At 40.1% G+C, this 20,485-nt stretch overlaps 1 protein-coding gene across 3 annotated transcripts; it reads right to left on the bottom strand.

Moving 5' to 3' along the window:
- Window positions 1-82: 82 nt before the first annotated feature.
- On the bottom strand, window positions 83-20,371 carry mtmr10 (myotubularin related protein 10). Of its 3 annotated transcripts, XM_061814058.1 has the most exons (18): window positions 20,078-20,371; window positions 19,330-19,498; window positions 18,900-19,075; window positions 18,206-18,266; window positions 14,183-14,319; window positions 13,792-13,864; window positions 13,225-13,367; window positions 8,763-8,856; window positions 8,521-8,668; window positions 8,036-8,123; window positions 7,841-7,929; window positions 6,603-6,733; window positions 6,434-6,503; window positions 4,616-4,686; window positions 4,148-4,320; window positions 3,877-4,047; window positions 3,503-3,685; window positions 83-2,384 (listed from the first exon to the last, which is right to left on the bottom strand). In XM_061814058.1, the coding sequence occupies exons 3-18, from the start codon at window positions 18,954-18,956 to the stop codon at window positions 1,776-1,778; spliced, it is 2,298 nt and encodes a 765-aa protein (XP_061670042.1). In that variant the 5' UTR covers window positions 18,957-19,075; window positions 19,330-19,498; window positions 20,078-20,371; the 3' UTR covers window positions 83-1,775. The 3 variants fall into 3 exon arrangements, with proteins under 3 accessions (XP_061670042.1, XP_061670041.1, XP_061670040.1); XM_061814057.1 differs by lacking the exon at window positions 19,330-19,498; XM_061814056.1 differs by having other exon boundaries at window positions 18,900-19,498.
- Window positions 20,372-20,485: the final 114 nt, after the last annotated feature.

The following is a 20,485-nucleotide window of genomic DNA, read 5'->3' on the forward strand; positions in this document are numbered from 1 at the left end:
ATGCTACCCATCAAACTATAAAACTTCCGTCCATGAGTCAGCAATTTGTGCTGGGAAAAAAAAAAAAAAACAAGACAAAGGCTTCTCAGTTGAAAATATACTGTATTGATTAGTTACTGGTACATGTTTGAGACCTCCTTTCTACCGTAAAACCCTTCTCAGTGCAGTACCTGTTAAAGGTTTAAGACGCCATCGAAATCAACACAAGTAGACGAGTCCCGATATAAAGAACGTTGTTACAAAGTCTTCCCAAAAGGCACAAAAGAGTCGCCGGGGGCATCCCTTTTAAGTGTACATTTGCATAACGTGAATAAATACATCCGCTGGCGCATCCGACTGTGAACGCAGTCATCATATAACCCAGCAAAGGACAAGAACATCATATAAATACCTCTCCATAAAATATATATAGTCAAAATGAACAGACTTTTAAGTACCTTTAACACAAAAAAATAGATTTCAAGCAAATAGAAAATCTATTTGAAAAATTGCCAAACCGAAAATCAACCACCTTAAAAATAACCATCAACTGGGTTAATGTGCAATTAATAGCATTTTTTCTTTTTTAGGGCCAACGCAGCACTCACACTCACAAACAATATTATTGCCAACGAATCTTACATTTGCAAGAAATGGATCACGCTAAAATTTAATATCAAAGGGGGGGGGCTTCCCCCCCCATCTGGGGTCATTCAAATTTGTATTAAGTCCTCATAGGACTTAAATAATAAGTGTGCAATTACCAAACATGAAGAGCATTTACAGTTTAAAGGTTTTTCTGTTGATGATTTAGTTTGAATTAAGACTTTCTCGTTGAGCCGTAAACCCAAATCCATAACCCCGATGTGAACATTCTCACCGCTGTTACACACCTGATCCATTTAGTCCGTTTCACCAGCTAGTCTTTGGTTCAGCAGTTAGAAAACACAAGGGAGTCGTAATACAGAAAACTTCTGCTTTAAATTCTCTCCTGTCAATCTGGACGGTTGAAGGCCTTTCAAAAATTTTGATGAAACCTCTGAAAAACGGGTATATTTACCACAGATTGAAGTCATCTCAAATCAGACCCTGAAATCACCACAGTATTTGCTTAAAAAAATGCAAAACGCCCAACAAGTGATATAATTTAGAAAGCACTTGGGAGAGCAGGGTGGTTAGTAGTGTTATTAAATTGTGACGTGGATTCAGAAGAAATAAATCCCAAGTAAAGCGTTAAATGGTCAACACATTTCCAGGAAAATACATGTTACGTGTGAAATCAGTGTTGGTGAAATGCATCATTGTTGCTGCAATCAAATCTGGATTCGACTGTGAGATTCCCAAAGGCCTACTCTTCGCCGTGACGTCACGGGTCGATTCCAAACAGGATCTGTGGACCGCGCAACCTCACCAAACAAGGTGATATTGAGGAAATTTTGAGTGATTTAAGTGATAAGATTAAAAAAAAAAAAAAAAAAAAGCTTTTAATATATACTGTATCTAAAAAAAAAAATACATCTTTCACAGTATGAGGGCACATCACAGTAGCATGTCACTGGCCAATGATGAGGATGTACTTGTTCTGCATTCTGTAAAAATTAAACTTGGATTAACGATGGCACTATTTTCCTGTTGATGATCTTCCAGTTAGTTGTCGCCTCAGATTTTCATGCAGCATCAATGGTGCAACTTCTAGCTTATAAAGAATAGCAAAAAAAACTCAGAAGTTATTTTTCTGGAATCGTCCGCCTGGTTAAGAGTGGTAACAGCAATCGAAACTGAAGCGCTGCTCATTCTCAGAGAGCGTCGTTAGCGAGCGTCTCCGTGGAGAGCCAGATCCTCGCCCCGTTCAGAAACTTGCTGATGGGGGTTCCGTGTATACTGCGGCGACACAGGTTTCCTACGGGGGTGAAAGGGAAGGAGGAGGAAAGGAATTCAGGAGGGGAATCACTTGGGGACGCAGCCTTAAAATACATCCGCCTTTGGTCAGCGGGGGGCTCTTTTGGGCTGGGGAGAGGTGTGCCCATCGGAGTGGGTGCCTTGTACTGCCTGAGGTGATTCTGCAGCATTTCGATCTCGTCCACCAGTTGAGAGAGCTTGTGGTAGGCAGTGATGGACCCCCCTTTGGAAATGCAGGCCTCTGGCACCCAGCGAAGGAAGTAGAGCTTCCAGAGTGCCACGTGGGAGGGTGTGAGCAGGGGGATCAAAAGGCCGTGCTGGTCAGCGGGTCGAGAGAACAACTCTCTGAAGAAGCGCTCCGACGGGCTCTCCACAACGTATTTCATGGGGGAGAAGTCAGACTTGAGCTCGGACCCCAGAGAGCCTCGTCGGATTAGCGCCTCGTCTCCGCCTTTCAGTCCGTTGCGTAGAGATGCAGAGGCTCCTCGGAAGATGGAACCGTATTTCTGTAAGGGCAAAATAAATATAGAAATAAGGCCAGTCTTGCGAATGTAATCACATATTCTAATCCAGTTGCAGCATGTCGAAAGACTAAGTGTAAAACTACATATTACAGATATTAAATACCATAATTCCCAGCCTACAGAGCGCACCTGGTTATAAGCCTCACCCAGTACATTTGTAAAGGAAATACTATTTGGTACATACATAGGCCGCAGCTGTGTAAAAGCCGCAAGCGCCTACATTGAAACCAACCGTGAAACACAAGATATTTACAAAGAAAGACGGTACACAGTGAGTTTAACGCTAGCCCCGCCCTGCTAACGCTAGTGCCGCCAAGCTAACAGGGCGGGTTAAAAAAAAAAAAAAAAAACATATTGGTAAAACTCACTGGGACACGGCAGTAACACGCGAGCGCAGCACTAACGGGGCCGGAGCGGTAAAAGTCACTTCCTCGGAACATATATTCCACCGGTCTTACTCTTACCTTTTACGCTCGAGTTTGCGGCCGTTAGAAAAAAATGCACGAGTTAGTCACATCACTGCATAAAGCGCAGGGTTGAAAGAGTGAAAAAAGTCGCGGCTTATAGGCTGGAAATTACGGTAGTAGGAAATATAAATACAACAATCAGGTGTACATTGATTTATGAGATTAATCCATTCTCAACAAACTTGTCACTTAATTTACTCATATCGGATACATTTTCCAGAGTGAAATGCTATTCATGAGACAAAAACACATTCTGTTCTTAGTGAAAGAGCTCTGTATTTAAAATTAGAGCAATGCAAAATGAAAATTCTTGGCCGACACTTAAAAGGAGCAAACCAAGGTTGTAAGTCAAAACACTGAAAGAAAGTACACCAATTGGGAGTAAAAGTGCATTTCTCCAGAACAATTTGAACTTCCAGCTGTAGAAAAAAAATTATGTCAAGAAGATGAATTAAATTATAACAGTAAATTGTATAAAAGGAGAAAAACAATTCCTCTCTATGTTCCATTGTACAACATAGACGTTACACTATAATCATTTATAAATTATGGTATCAATGTACTATAAACAAGACAACAATTAAATTAAACAAATGACAATTAAGCACATAGAAAAGCTCAGTCTTTTGTTACCTTTGTGCGCCTAAAGCTTTTCACTTCCCCATTGAGGACACACGCAGCACCTTTGCCAACGTACATCGGGTTGTTAAAAAGGGTTTGGTCTTTGGTGGAGAACTGCTGCGACCAGTCCCACACAGGAGGGAAGTACACAACTGGGTCCTCCCCTTGAGGGATGGCTTTATTCCTTGCAAAGTCCTGCAGATAAGATAAAACTAAATATTTCTGACCGTCAGCTCAGTTTTCAGCAAACAAAACACATGCAAATCACAATGTAAAAAAAGTGATTCATACAGTATAACGTTATTTATGACAGGCATACTGTAAAAATCTTAATGAATCAAACAGAAATAAACAAACAAAAATTAAAAATGGTGGCGATTCCTCACCATCAAGTACTGAGCTCGCTGGTTCGGAGAACTGAAGAGGAAAGTGCTGAAGAGTGGAATCCACATGCTATCACTTAAAACAGTCAGGTAGGCTTCGGTGAACTCGAATGCAGCCGGATATTGGTTCATCATTTGCCACACGCAGTCCAGGAACAGAATGAAGAGTGGGGACTTTGGGGTAGAAAACAACAAATCAATACTGTATAAGTGACAGTCTTAAAGTGTGCACGTACAAATCTTGCACAAACAGGCTGTTTATTTGGGCAAATACCTCCTCCTTGTCATTCTTTTTTAAGTGGTTGCATCGATCCAAGAAGCGATGGCCTGCCATCACCCACTCCTTCTGCACTAAACCCTGAAATCCAACGAGGCTGCGATAGTGTGGGTCCACCATGAGCTGCACCAAGGAGGACACCACGCAGTTCAGGTCACGGTCCTCTTCCTCTGTGAAGGATCAATCGGTGAACAAAATCAAATAGTTTGAAAAAACATTTTCGTTGAGTCAGTCCATTGAAGGGCATTGCCTTTGGACAATCACACAATAATCAATTCGAGGCACTTTAGTCTTCATAATTCCTGTACACAGAAAAAAAACAGCTCAATAAAAATGGATGCCTCGGAAAACTAAGCCCGTCCTCTGTTAGGAAACAAGAACATATAAAGAAAAACAACTGTCGAAGGCAACTGGGATGATGTTTTTGTGGAGTGACTAAGCGTACTGATGAAGAGAAGCGTTTACCTAGGAGAATGACTGATACGCTCCTTCCATCCAGGTGGTACACTATCTCAGCTGCATGTTTCAGGAAGGTCCTACAATCATAGAATATGGATTAAAAATATTTAGTGGAAGGATACCCAGATACTGAGACCAGTATCAGGTACAGTGATGCCTCAGTTCTCAACCACAATCCATTTCAGAAAACGGTTCCAAAAGTGATTTGTTCGAAAACCGAATCGATGTTTCCCATTACAATGAATGTAAAAAGAAATAATGCGTTCCAAGCCTAAAAAAATTGGCTTTTTAAAGCTGTTTCTTAAAGCTTTTCCTGATAATAAACTGCATAGTAGAAATACCTGTATAATTTAAAACAGTCACTACCAGGACACGTCTGTGTATAGAGGCTGCGTCATACAGAATAACAAAAGTGCGCTGGTTCCACCATGCGTGTTATGTCATTTCCATTTTTTTTGTTTATATAATAAACGCGACGTGGGTGGGTCACCTGCTTGCGCCGCGTGCGATGTTATTTCTGGGTTTCTTCGGGGGGCGTTCGAATACATAACAAAACGGGTCAGGGGTGGGTCAGCTGCCTGCGCCGCGCGCATTATGTTATTTCCAGTTTTTTTTTTTCGGCAGCGTGGGAATTCACAACAAAGCGTGTCGTGGGTCAGCTGGTCTAGCCGCGCGCAATATGTTATTTCCGGGTTTTGTCGGGGGCGTTCAAATACCGATTTTCATACGAAAAAAACCCCTCGAAATTTTCGTTCGAAAACTGATTTGTTCGAAAACAGGGACGTTCGAGAACCAAGGCTTTACTGTATTGGCACAGACGTAAAAGGTAAAAATTCTACAATAGTGTAAGCATAGATAAAACATCACTAGCCTGACATGCTATCCGGGTAGAAGCCACGTGAGCCATGTTAGGTGTGGAGATTTATGCAAATTATGCCCTGAAAAATCGATGATTAACTCCTCGGACGGACAGGCAAGCACAGAGTTTTGCGAGGACAGTCTCCTGCCTGATGGTCCCAAATACAAATTAATGTTTTGTATTTTACATCTGTAATGTGTTCATAACAGCTTTTGTTAATTGTTAGGAACAGAAACTAGCCTGTGTAGTCTTGATAGTGATATTTTGCGCACAGAAACATACTTTTTTCCACCTTGAACTAATTTGCACTTGCAAGTGTGTTGTGCAGATGAAACTGTTGTAGGTAATGTTATTTTTGTTGCATTTTATTTCTTTCAACGTCACTGTTTTTTGTCAGATTATTGTGGAATTCATGTTGGCTTGCTGCTCAGTACAGCCATAATTTATGTTTACACAGGCACACGGATAACAGGTATATGGGCTGCATGCAGTTACACCATGAAACTTAATGTGTTTACTTCTTTTTGTGTAGTATCTTAGAACCGATTACAAGGAGAATTAACATTTGTATAGTTATACATGTTTTATTTTGTGATTTATGTTGTTTCTTACTCTCAAAATTATGTTAATGAAACATGATGTTCAACAAAATGTGTAAGACAATATTCACAATCATCACAATTCCAAGACAATTATATCAAGTATTTTGCATTAGTGAGTACTTATACTTGTGATCGATCTGTTAAAAGTGGTATCGCTGCACATTTGAAACTCTTCCAATCCAATTAAACCCAAAATCCCAAATATTCCCGCTCGTCACTGAAACTCAGCCGGTCTCATAATGTGCAGACTAAATGTAGTGGCTAGTCTTAGAAATGTTTGTCTTACCAAAATATGTGTAAGGGTTTTAAAATTTTGGCAGTTTATGTGGCGCTATCATATAAAACGGCAAATTGTTTCCATACCTGACATACTCGAGCCATCGTGAGTTTTCAATGGATGAAAGCCACCTTTCCTCAGATTCCTCAAAAGGATCTGCACGTAATCAAAATAGAACACATGTAATCTAAACAAACCACAAGAATGTGGAGAAATTCCTTCTGCGTCCAGATGGGACTCGGTAACGAGACGCACCTATGACGCAGATCTGCCGGATTTTGACGAAAGAACTCTGGATGTCCTGAATGTTGGGCAGACACTTGTCAAGATCAGAAGTGAAGACTTCACTGCACTGAGGGTGGCTTTTTGTGATGGCTGTGATGATCCTACCACAGGACACAACAAAAATTCAGGTTCAAAAAAACTCTTTGAAACATTTCTACTTGAACAGTCTAGCACAAACGTTGTAATGAATAACTAAATCAAAAATCTCGATAGAGGTGCAACAGTTAAGTCCAAAAATCAATTATGAAATTACCGTTTTTTCCCTACGATAAGGTGCACCTAAAAGTCTTTAATTTTCTCAAAAGCAGACGGTGCGCCTTATAATCTGGTGCATCTTATATATGGATCAATATTGAGCCTTCAGTCCAGCTCCATCTAATGGATCCATAACATAACCCCAGCCTCTACTGTAATGTCTATTCTATGCGCCTTATAATGCGCAGCGCATTATATGTGAAAACATGTTTTACAGGCCATTCATTGACGGTCCGCCTTATAATGCGTAATATAATTCCTTATAGTGTGGAAAATACTGTAACTGAAAACCATTTACCATCACTCTGTCGTGACAGACTATTCTACTTTGAAATTGTCCAAATCCCTGCAATTTCAGCATTGCACCAATAATTATTAAGGTATAGTAATTTCTTTCCCAGCAATTTCATAATTTATCCACGTGCCTATGTGGGTTTTCTACAGGCACTCTGGTTTCCTCCCACATCCCCAAAACATGCATGGTAGGTTGATGGGAGACTCAAAATTGCCCTGTGTGCCCTGTGATTAGCTGGCAACCAGTTTAGACAGCTGGGATAGACTCCAGCACTCCCGCGACCCTTGTGAGGATAAGCAGCTTGGATCATGAATGATTTATGGTTGTCAATTCCATCAAAGGATGCATTACTTTTCCAAGGCTAAACTGTGGTTGTTTTAAAATAGACAAGTTGTAACTCTTAATTTTGTGGTAAGTTTGACAGTGAACTTCATCTCAAATAAAAAGCTCGAAAGCAGCTTTGAGGAATTGTTACCAACCCGGCAAACTTGTTGTTGTGAAGGAAGTTAACGTCACTGTCACCATACTGTAATTTGGCAAACTCGCTTTACAGGGTACTGCAAGATGTACTGAATAGGGTACTTATTACTCTGAACTCAGCCCTGGAGTAAAAAGATCCAATGTTAGTTTATCTCGGCATTCTTGGAGTTTGTGCTACCTCTGCTCAATCTTTCGCTGCTGGACCGGGTCACACACGCTGGCCATGCGGACAAGAGCACTTCCATTGCGGTGATTCCAGCACCAAAGCTACAAGCAAAGCAAAGACAAATGGCTCGACTTGGTGACGTGAATGCAAGTTAAATGCAAAACATGCTTGGTCACACAGCACATATTAAATGGTAATAAAACTTACTGGGACGCGGTTGCCAGTTAGGAATATGGAGTACTGTTTTAGATCCTGGTCCGCGAGAGAAACCGGGACCACAACGTACTCTGGAAGACTAAGAACCGGGAGAAAAAGAGGACAATAGGTCGAAAAATGTTTCTTGTTCATGTGGGTAAAGTTTAACACAATGAAGGACATTGTTCATGTATAAAATTACTATTGTGTAATACGAGGTAAACATCCATATAAAAGAACACTGGACAATGATTACTACAAAACCGCCATGAGGTCACCTCCGGACTCAATGCCCCCCACTGTCAATTGGAGACATGCAAGCTACAGTGAAACCCTAATGCAAAGAGCCAAACAGCTTAGAATGTAAAAACACCGTCTTGTCAAAACATACCACGAATGACTACAGGGAGAATTTTAGACTGTCAATAATATTCTAAGAGGTGTCGGCATACTTTCCTTCACGCTCATTGCACTGGAGAAATAACACCAGCTCAAACCTTGAGGAGATGTGGTAAAACTCGTTGATGGAGCACACCCTCCACTCAGAGGCGCCCGTTCTCTTGATCTCCCTGTCCCACTCTGACCGTCGATCGAAAATTGGCGTCTGTAATCTTCCTCGTCGGACCCCCTCGTTGTGCTGCTCGGCTGGAAAGCGAAGACAAAAGAATTCAGTGAAATTTGCACTTACGTGTAATGGAAGACACAATTGTAATGGATAATTATGAAGAGTTTTTAGAACCTTTGGATTCGTGGTACCGTCGGCCCTGATATTCAAACCCAAACAGCAGGTGCAGATCAGCTGGGTGAGAGTAGTGCGCAATAGCGAGACAAACCTGCACAAACAGAACCGCGACAGAACGCACAAATAAATGACTGAATCAAACTGGGAAAGATGATGTTTTCAGAGAATTTCACTCGGAGGAGCAACAAACCCCACCTGAAAACATTTTAAATGGCTTCCAACACAAGAACAAGAATGGGCTGGGAACCAAGCCTTTTACTTTGGATCGCGCTGGAGTCACACAAAGCAGGCCATTCACTAGAGAAGCTGTGACTAGCATGAGGACACCAAAGAAAACAGTGTGTGTGCGTGTAAGGGAGTAGCCCACTCTGTAATTTACTATGGCAAAATAAGTTATTATAGGTTGGCTTAATTCCATATGTTGTAAAAAGGAAAAGAGCCAGGACCTTCCCCCCCCCCTCTTCTTCACACTGTAATTACTAACAGTGCGTCCGTAAATATCCACAGCTGTGACGAGGGGCTAATACATTTATATTCCACAACTTTTATGTTGGTTAAAACTCAAGATTACAAAAGTTCACAGAGGCCAGATGCAGTGAATGACATCATGGCTATTTGCCCCATGAGACAATTTACTTCAATGCCTCCTACTATCACAATAATACTGGTTGTGAAATCATCCCACTTCAATCTTCATACACAACTCTTAGAAAGTAGTACCTTGAGATACAAGTTTAATTAGTTCCATGACCACACTCAGCTCAAAACAATTGTATCTCAAATTGTCTTTCTCCATTGAAATGAATGGAAATACCATGTTCCAGAGTCCCTTAAAAACTGTTCTCAATGTGTTCTTTTATCTAAATATATATATTATATTCTTTCTCACTCTCTGCTGCTTATAATGAAAGGAGTTGACTTCACTGCAACCATACAGCACTCTTAGGTCAAAATTTTGCCTGCAAGTCAAAGGAAGAATTCATCCTCTGGGTCACTCATCTGGAGTCCACTACAATATAATTTTATCGTGACATTAAAGGTCAAGTGTCATGGCTATAAACATTATAAAATAGATTTTGTAATGAAAAATACACATAACATTATACAGTTCAATGTCTATACGAAAAAATAAATATGAGCGGAGACCGCGTCATCCATGCGCAAAGTTGCGGAAGTCTCATTCGACATTCAAGTGGTCGCCATATTGGCTGCATCTTCTGTTCGTGACGTCACACTGGGACATTCGCCATTGAAAAGACGCTGTGCCACCTACTACGGGAGACGAACAACAGACCTATTCGGATTTTTCCGATGCCCCTTCTGACACGGAAGCTCTTTTCGAAGAAGAGAACATCTCACAGCCAAGTGAAGTGACCGGGGCAATATTACCCTATCGTTTCGAGCCATATTTAGATGATATGCGGATCACGGCCAAACCGCATGCGGCCAAACAACCTCCCCGCCCGATCCACCTCTGAGGCGGCGATGAACAACTGCCCCCTCGGCCGCGAGCGCTGATCCCGCAGCAAAACTGCCTCCCTGTCCGATGCACCTCCAGGACAGAGATGAGCCACCGCGGCCCGGCGCCACGACAACCCAAAGAGCTACCTTCCCGCAGATAAAACTAATAGAAACAAACAAGCCTGTATGAGTTTGCTACTGTCCTGTAGGTCACTTCCTGCTTCTTGTTAAAAATAAATCCCTCGAGAGGATTTTCATGGCGGAAGTGACAAAAAGCCATGTGTCCAAATCATGTTTTGTTGTGAACAAACAGATTGGTCCGTACCGGGTGCCGTTTTTTACATTAATAGCATACTAAAAATCATGCATTTCATGACTGTGGATCTTTCAATTATATTTATTAGGCAGACAAGCCAGTAAGTCATTGTTTGCAATTACTGTTCTTCTATTTAATCAGTTGCTTCTTTAGGTTAAGATTTGCTTGTATTTATTGCCTTCAAGTCCCTTCAGCAACAACACAGTGTTGTATTTTGTATACACTACAGGTATATGTTGCTTGCCAAATGTGGAGCAGTTACGTACTGAGGAAATTGCTCCCGTATGGCGTGGCAATACATCAGACGCCCAACTTAGTCAATTCATGTTTTCAGTCACTGGTACGCTGTATAAAGACACACTAATGTAAAGTCCACCTTCACAAAACTCTTTTTCAAGTCACCCTCTGGTGAAAATTGTTTAATGTGAGGCCATTGCTGAACAGGAAACTAAATGATGGTCGAATGCTATAGCTATTCTTGTGACTGAGGAAGTGGGCAAAAATACTAAAGCTGTGTGTGTGTGTGTGTCGCGTGCATACGTAGAGTGAGGAAGTGAAAGGGGCAGCCGGCAGCATACAGCAGTGACATGGACAGTGGAAGCAAGTGCACAAAATGGACAGTCAGCAGTCAACCAAGCTTTACAAGTACATTGTATCAAAATAAACTCCTGAGGCAAAAACACAGTTACACCTAAAGATGTAAATATATTGTATCCCACGAGACACCTTTAAATGATTTGTGATACATTTTGGATTATAAAAGTACTTCAGGCAATGGAATTCTGAAATTATTCTTATGAAGAGCTTTATGAACAGTTTGTTAATAGTGCTGGATTTATTTTTGCTTTAATCTTTACATATGGTTGTCCAATGAAAATGAAACCTGTGAATTATTATTATTTTATTTCATTGCAGAAACAGGATTATAGGAAATACTGGACATTTTAAGCAGCAAAAAGGTGAACTTAGTGTTCTGTAGCCTTTTGGAGGCTCTTTTCAGGGAATTTAAAAACAAAAGAAGAAAATAAATAACAACAGCATAGCTCATTTTACACTTGAGACTATGAGAATCCCGGGATGCACGTGGCACGGAAACTGAGTCGTAACCCATGAATAATGAGCCCCTGAAACTCAAGATCGCAGAATACAAACACAGTAATCCTCTGCTACAGTTCACAGTCCTGCTATATTGGAGGTTTTTATTACCGCTTTTACCATTTTTCATGCTGCTTGTACAATATTTTCGTGTTATTATACCACGTTTTTTAGAACAATAAATTTTCCCCAAAATACGAAACAGTCATGCTGTTTTTTTTTTTTTATACCACTGATATAATGATAGAGTACAATAATTCAAGTACATCTTTTTTTTTTTAAGAACAATTAACTTAATTGTAATTCAAAGAATATTTAACATTGACACTGTAATGTAGAACAATACATAAAAGACCTTTGGAAAAAATAAAAGACTCAGGTGCTATTCACAAAAATTGTGCTAGTAAACAAATAGAGGTATAAACATTAATTAATCAATCATTAATGCCTTAAACAAACAACAACAAAAGGCAATGACATATAGGATCCCTCAAGGGTGAGTTCTTGGACCCCTCCTGTTCAGCCTGTATATGCATGCTATTCTTGGGACAAATTTTACAGAACTTTACTTGACTATCACAGCTATGCAGAAAACCCAGTTATATGTAGCAGTGTCTCCAGATGACTATAGTTCGATTGAGGTTTTGTGACGCTATCTAAAGACGATAAATAAGTAGATGAGACAGATTATCCTTCAACTAAACCACAACAAAAAGGAAAAATTACTGTTCGTAAATAACTGGACTCACTATTTTTAAAAAGCAAAGACCAAGTCTGAAACCTGTTCTGATGGTTTCTGACTTGACCTTCAACAGTCATGTCAAATCATCTACTAAAGCTGAAGAACATATCTACAGTGAAGGCTCGCATGTGTCTGGCTTTTATCTCAAGTAGACTTGACTATTCTAATGATCTTTTGACTGGGATCCACAAAAAGACCATTAAACAGCTGCAGCTCGTTCAGACTGCTGCAGCTCGGTTTCTGACCAGAACAAAGAGGTCAGTCCATACAACGCCAATTCTAAAATATTTACACTGGCTTCCCGTCATCTTTAGAATAGAATTAATGTTCTGCTACTGCTCTATAGATTACTAAATGGTTTAAGTCTTGAATATATGAAAGAAATGCTAATGGAATACAAACCCAGTAGGGTTTTGAGATCGACTGGGGTGAAATAGTGGAGTGCAGAGTCCAAGGCAAACATGGTGAAGCAGTAATTAGCTATTATGTTTAAAAAAAAAAATAATAATAATATATTGCCAACAGAGGTAACGTCAGCCAAGTGTGAGTGTTTTCAAATCCAGATTAAAAACTTTTTTCTTGGGTTTTGGAGTACTTCTACTTTTCAGTGCTATTTCTTGCACTAAAACCTGTTTTAATTGTACTTTTTATTTTTTGAAACGTTTTTCAATACTTTTAATCATGTCAAGCTTTAGACAAGAGTTACCTTCTCTATGAAATGCGCTATGCAAATTAACTTGCTTTGCTGCAGGCAATATACGTATATTATATATATATATATATATATATATATACATATATATATATATATATATTACTGAAACCAAGACACAACAATCACTCACCTTTTTAGCACTCTCAGGCCCAGCCTCGTCAAAGCAGAACCTTATGATCCGCAAGTCTTTGCAGTAAAGGATGAGCTCAGTGGGGTTAAACTTGAGTTTCTGGTTTGACCCCAAAACCTTCTTCTTCCCCTTTGTATCATTGACTGAAAAGAGTGAGAGTATGAACTGAGTATTTTAGATAACGCACCAAAACAAAAAGAAAATTCATAAAATACAGATAGAATACAACTGAAAAACACGAGCTGGTGTTAGCCCCAATGAGGCCTGATTTCCTCCTCTTGAATCTGACAGACCCCAGTGTGTTAGCATAAAACAATCATGCCTCATCATTACCACACACTTCCTTCCGTGCTCAGTTGGCCATGCATTGTAAGATATTTGTGAGCAGTGAGACATGTAAACAAGGCTAATCCAGTCTAGATGCAAAACACTACCCCTGTGATGGCGCCACTAGTTATCAGAGGCGAGATCAGGTAATAGCTTGTGAACCGGCAATGACTACACAAAAAGCCACCCGAAAAATATTGTTTAGAATATACAATTTTACAATTTAGAGTCCAGTCTTACCTGTTACCACATGCTCCAAACATGTAAGTGGAATATCATGCTCTCCAAGCAGCAGATGGGACAGCAGAAACTTCTGAGTGGCAAAACAAAAGCAGAATGTGTGACTCGATCCTTTAAAATGTGGTTTAGCAATGACTTGGCACTTTATTATCTCTGCAACAGTCTGCAGGATAGGTGGTAATGACGCAAGTTCTCACTTCACAATGAAGAACAAGGAAAGTTTACTTCCTTTATCCCAGCTCATACACACTACAAACATGGAAGTGGAAATACAGAGCAGCATTTTGAGTCACTCATTCACCATTTGTTGTTACATGCAAGTAGTACTTTTTCATTATACCTGGTGACATTCAATACAATAGAATACATGAATAACACACAACCTTCTTACCGGCTTAGTTGGAGCATCTTGGGGAATGAAGGAGACCTTAAAATTGGTACAGATCAATTTCCCCCACAGATCATCCTGGCTGCTTTCGGAACTGATGCATTTCCTCACAAAATTCGCCTCGTTAACTACTATCTCCCCTGAAAGCAGACACAACATTCAAAATGTAGAATTAGCTTAAAAAATGTGATTTGTAAAGGATGGCAAGAGCTTTTTTTACCCCCTTTCCAATCTATGAGGTATTATGTGACCACCAGTGGGTCCGGGAAAATCAATCAGCAGTGGAAACTGCACAACTGTGGCTGTAATGAGCAAGTACACTTAACTTTCGAACCAGTGTATTTTCAGAAAATTTTAGCAGAAAGTATTGAATACACGGATATAGTTCAACCAAAGCTGTAATCAAATGAGGTGAGAAGATTTTCCTTTCAACAAACACGTCTCCAAATATCGTGAAAATACGGTGTGTTATACTCACTCCGGTTTGTTCTGCTTTTCGCCAAATGAGAATTGAATCGTTAAGCAAGTTCAAAATTGAATAAGTAAAGTCATCAATTTGCATACCTATTTGGGAGTGCTCAATAAAAACTCTTTTTGAGCCTAACTATGACAACTTGCTAAAAAATGGCCTGTATTTATAACAAAACCAACAATTCACGCTGCACGATACTAGGAAAAAAAAAGACTGATTTATTTTTTTTTCATTGTTGAAATATATACTGTAATGTGAAAAATACAAGGAGCGGGGGAGTTGTCTCACACAAAGCACCATTTAAGATAGCGCTGCCAGTGCTAACAGGATGGAACAGCATGATCAGCTGATTTGGCACAGTTCTGCATGGCAGTGGTCACCAATCTCTTTTGCTACACAATCTAGTTTTACAAGGCATATTTTGATAAGCCATTATAGCTGCTGTGCAGCAAGATCAAAAGACACAAATGAATCAGGTCACTACTAATAATAATCCTCTTGTCCTCTCCTGGGCACCGGTGACTACCACGACCACATTTTTCCCCATTTGTTCTTTTTTGACCACGATCCATTGTTGTTTTCGTCACCATGGCAAAGACTTTATTCGGTCATGTTTGAGATGACAAGATAAAGCACACTGATGGTAAAAGACGGGATAAAGTGGTATTGGAATTTAATATTTTATTGCACTAGTCTGACAGTGCCGTTTTTAAAGCCCAAATATGTCTATTAGTCTGATCCAGGTGTTACGTCTTTTCTGTCTCAGATGTGTCTGTCCCACACTGCTGACATTTTTTTTTTTTTTCCAAACAAGATAAAAACACACGACAAGGCTCAAACTCATCAAACTTCTGGATCCAAATATACTGAACATGATATGGACGTAGATTAAATGTCTTTTGCGAATCAGCTCGGCAAATTTAAAGCCAATCAGTAAAACACTATTTGTCGGCATATACCGATCAAGCCAATCAGATCTGTGTAAAGTTCAAGTTAATGTGGCCAGCGTCCCATTTTTGGGACCTCATGATTTTCACACATTACATCCTTCAGTATATCAAAATATTTAAGTGTTTTAATCTGAAGCCATAATTTGGTATCAGGAGAGGATAACTCATCGGTCAAAGTTAGCACTGAGTTATTCCCTTTCCTTCCTGACCCAACATGGCTGCCTCAAGTTCTCATATAACCTAACCATAAATGAAAAAGAAGTGTTATTTCCTTGATTGCGGCCTGTTAGGAGACTTTTATCTCAATAAGGCAAAAAATTGCCACCCTGCCCATGAATGAGTTAAGTTGCAATTGACCAGAATATCAGTGCTTATCTTCCGGTGATGGAAAAACGTGACAGGCCATGATTGCTATGGTTTCTGACCAATGTTTTTAAAGTACGGAAGTATTTGCCTCAGCAGTCACTGTGAGAATGAGAAACTTTGTACATAACTAAACCTGACAATACATAATAGGGTGTATCAAAACTTAAATAGGCCTCTAGTGGGAAAGGAAGCATTTTTTTTTAATACATGGATCTCACAACTCTTCTAAAGCCAAGCCACATCTTGCAGTGATCACAACACAAGAAAGCGAGAAAAAGCACACTGACAATGTCAACGCACTGTCCAGTGTGTATGTGAATAAAAGACTCTTTAGCGTGTTGTAGAACAAAACATGGATTACTGAATTAGTTGTTGACAGAAAATAATTATCGTCACACATTTACTGAGCATCAGTTTATACCATCCTGCACTGATGCATATTCAGGTTTTAGTCGACTCTGCTGGGGCCACAAAAGTGCTTCAAAGCTGCCCGGCATCCACATTTAATTCCTAAAAGGGCTTGACGGAAGGTAACAAATATGAGGGATGTCATCAGAACATAACAGTCTTGGAAGGGAATGTACTGGCATCCTTGGTAGACCGAAGGCCGAACCACAGTGGGCCTTTGAGCATCTGTGACTCAGGAGCCAAACCTCCCCCCCATAGCCAGTTAAGGATATGGTGATAGACCAAGAGACTTGACAACGAAGGAAAAAAAATGGCCAAAACAACACGGCAAACTACATTTTGCAAACATAATGTAAGCGTTGCTTAGCAGCCATCACATCACAGTGATTGTCACTTCCAACATTCCTGCAAAGTTGTTTTAGTTACACGTCACTTTTAATTTGGCTCCATGTGAAGGCACTAAGTATTTTGTGGGATTCTTATTCAAGACTACAATTAATCTATTCCTGAAAGCGGTAATTCACCTGCGAATGATTACTCTAAATACTACACCATAGAGTTTCATTGCAAAAGCTGGATTGAACCACTCCCTTCAGGATCCCTTATCTGGTCAATCCTGTACCGAAATTATATTTAGAAATAAAGCCTCTCCTGCTGCTCTGGTTAATGAAGCAGCAGCATGTAAGGCTGCATTTTTCCAAGTGGCTGGCGCGACACTTGAAACGAACTTTTATGAGGTTGCGTTACGGCAGTTATTACCTGCAGAAAGCACAGGTCAAAATGAAAACAAAATGGTGACACTACAAGAGGCATGATCCAAACAATAGCAGCCTGGCACTGTGAAATGTTCAATTTCTGCATGTTTCACGTGAAAAAAAAAAAACTCACCAACGACCAAGCACTCTTCCTGAAAATATTAATTCTGAAAAATACCACTTGTCAATTATCCTAAAAAATAAGAAGAACAAAAGAAAAAGTATAGCTTTATATATCATTTTGTACACTGCTGGCATATGCTAACCCCCTCACCCCGACATGTTGTTTTTGTATAAATAATAGGGCGACATTTTCAGCTTCAGAGGCACTCTTACAGCCATAACGTATGGTGCCTGTATCCAAAGGAATTCCGGAAAGGTAGCAGATGGGTGTGAAACTTGACAATCAACTTGTCCTGCTCCGTTGTGTTGAAAGCAACTGTCCGTAACAAGTATTTTAATGTCAGTGGACACAGACATTGACCCGCATGTCATTATCAGGACTACAGCTATTAACATATTTTTAAACCCGATTATTCGAGTTTGAAGATGCGGACGAAATATAGAGGAGAGCGAGAGAAATGTTGCTTTTTACCACAAACATGTCAGTACTATCCATTATCTAAGCATCTCATCCTCACAAGGGTCGCAGGAGTGCTGCAGCCTATCCCAGCTAACTTCAGGCAGCAGGTGGGGAATACCCTAAACTGGTTGCCAGCCAATGCAGGGCACATAGGAACTAACAAACATTTGCACTCACAATCACATCTAAGGGCAATTTAGTCTCCATTAAATCCATGTTTTTGTAATGTCAGAGGAAACCTGGAGGAAACCCAAGGTGGCACAGGGAGAACATGCAAACTCCGCCCAGGCAGCGCCGGGATTAGAATCCCAGTCTTCAGAACTGTGAGGCTAACGCACTCGCCAGGTGTGTCACCGTGCCGCCCTCCCAAGATAAGATTCGTATTGAATGTTTTGCACCATTAAACAACAAAATGTTGATGTGAGCTGAGGGTATTATTATTGTCCACTTGGGGATATTTGAGGCAACATTTGCCAGGCAAACAAACCTTACCTGGAAGTAGCTTGGCCTCCAACTTTTTAATAGGGGGGTCAATGGTCTTCTTCACTTCACTCTAATCAGGAAAAACAGTAAACAGCAGAGGTACTGGTTAATGAATAATGGAAAAAATGTGACAATACAAAGTAGGGGATGAGAGTTACCACTATTATGTTATTTTGTTACATTAATCATGTTGTCAAAACAAGGTACAGTAGTCTATTTTTTCAACCCCCAAAGATAATGACAAAATCTAAAAAATATGAAAACAGAAGGGAAAATTTTGTCACCATCACATTTTTCCGTCCTGCATTGCTTTTATTTTGCTGTGTTTTACACTGCGCTAACTGCATTGTAAATAAAAAATTGGCTGCGATTGCCTCAATTGAATAAATAAAGGTAAAAAGGTGGTCAGGAAAACGTTGTTTGACTTTCTAATTCAATAAAACAGTGCAACCTAGTATGTCTGCAGCATTATTTTCCACTGTGCCAACGTATCAACACAGTAAAGTGATTTTTAGTTCATTACATTTCGGTGACTACTCTTACAGGAGTGGAATTACTTTTTTTTTTTTAACAAGCACAGTCAATTTTGCCACCTGTTTTTTCAAGTGAACGCATGCAGTTCATTAAGAAATTTGTGAATTTCCCCAGATTTACTTAGAAGACGCAATATCATGAATACGTGTGTTGTGTTGCATCAACATACCTGCACAGGAGGAAGGTAAGACTTGAAAGTTGGTTTCATGGGTTTGACAGAAAACATTGTTTATGTCCGCCCCGTCGAGGTTGGGCGTTTTGAACAGCTAGCTTCCACCGTGAAGAAGAACCACTCAAATAAAGCCTTTAAGTCGAAGTCCGAATACTTTTTGATCTTGAGGCGTCCTTGGAAAAGAAATATTCACATAGACATCTGGGTCGGACGACGGTACTCCTCCATTTCGGTCAAGCCGCATCGGGGGGGAAAAGTTGACCCAAGTTAAGGTCGAGACGTCGGCGTTAGCTTACCGCGCTAGTTACAGTAAAGTACGGAATTAAAAAAAAAAAAAAAAAAAGTTTGGAAATGCTTTATTCGCGTGACTTTGACACGCTAGGAAAACACAGAGGGCTCCGAGGAGCGTCTACATTTTCGTGAGCACCTGTTACCGAAGTCCAGAGCTGCCAGTGACTTCCTCAAAGTGTGCCTAAATCAGCCGAACGCAGGAGCAGATACAGCCAACGGCTTAACGGCCATGTTTGGAAACTGAACGGCGACGTCCCGCCCTACTTCCGGACTTCAAGCGCTGGTTCAGCCGAGCCTTCCACGCCCTTAAAAAGTTCAAATAGTTGTGTTTATTGACAACTATACTAAAGGAACAGATATTTATGACTTTATAATGTGGTGTATGTATTTTAAACTGCCGTTGCTAGTCACAAAAAAGCCATAAGCGCTCGATGTGCACAACGTTTATTGACTACAACTCCCATGAGGGCTTTGATTGGTTTTAATTTTTTCAAAGTAAAACTTTATTGATACCCATACAGGCAGCAATTTGTGACAAATTATTGTGTCACCGGACACGTCACCGTTTAACCTTCTTTGTTTTTTTTTCTTTTTTAATTTATGACGTGCTATATTGAAATGTGGATTTTCTTTTTTCTGTAATGTTTCCCTTTCTTGCGTTCTTTCAAGTCTACTCTCACCGGAGACATTGACAAATCTAGACATGAGAACATGGAACCCGAACTAAAAGATGAATAAATGAAAATATCACAACAGTAAACGATGGACAAAATTGTGTCACGGGTTATTTAATTGATTGCGTACATCGTAGTGTAAGTATCGTTTCTTAAAGTTTTGTTATAGCATCCCACTAGATGGCGATAAAATACTGCAATCAAACTTACCGTAGTTTACGCCTCAATTTACTCATGCGATTCAATTTCAATTAGGGGATTCCAAAATATTTTCTTCCCTCATCGGAAAAAAAAATAGGCCACCGCAAGCGACATTTTCTGTACCCACACCATCGTGTAAACTTCAAACCCTCTTCCAAGTCTGCTCTTGCATCTTTATGTATTTTTTTTTCTAATAGTGTTCCCGATTGTCTGTTGGCCTTGCCTCTTTACTTCCAATTATGCTCTTCCATCTTTATGTATTTTTCTTCCTAATAGTGCGAGTGGGTGAATCGAACATAATTCAGTAAAGAAGTACCTGTGGGTCACTTAAACACGTTTTAACCTTTGACATTGACACTGAACTGCGCATGCGCCGCGTCACCTCATGAATATTTAATGAGCAACCCAACTCGGCAC

The sequence above is a fragment of the Syngnathoides biaculeatus genome, chromosome 3, assembly GCF_019802595.1.
Source record: "Syngnathoides biaculeatus isolate LvHL_M chromosome 3, ASM1980259v1, whole genome shotgun sequence".
NCBI lineage: Eukaryota > Metazoa > Chordata > Actinopteri > Syngnathiformes > Syngnathidae > Syngnathoides > Syngnathoides biaculeatus.

Bases quoted from the DNA above. Each gene is read 5' to 3' on its own strand.
- mtmr10 (XM_061814057.1), bottom strand. From the start codon at position 18,956: ATGTTTTCTGTCAAACCCATGAAACCAACTTTCAAGTCTTACCTTCCT. The intron at 13,368-13,791 runs GTAAGACTGGAC...CACTCTTTTCAG, and splicing joins TTTGGAGCATGTGGTAACAG to TCAATGATACAAAGGGGAAG. The intron at 8,857-13,224 runs GTGAGTGATTGT...CTGTTTGTGCAG, and splicing joins GGCCTGAGAGTGCTAAAAAG to GTTTGTCTCGCTATTGCGCA.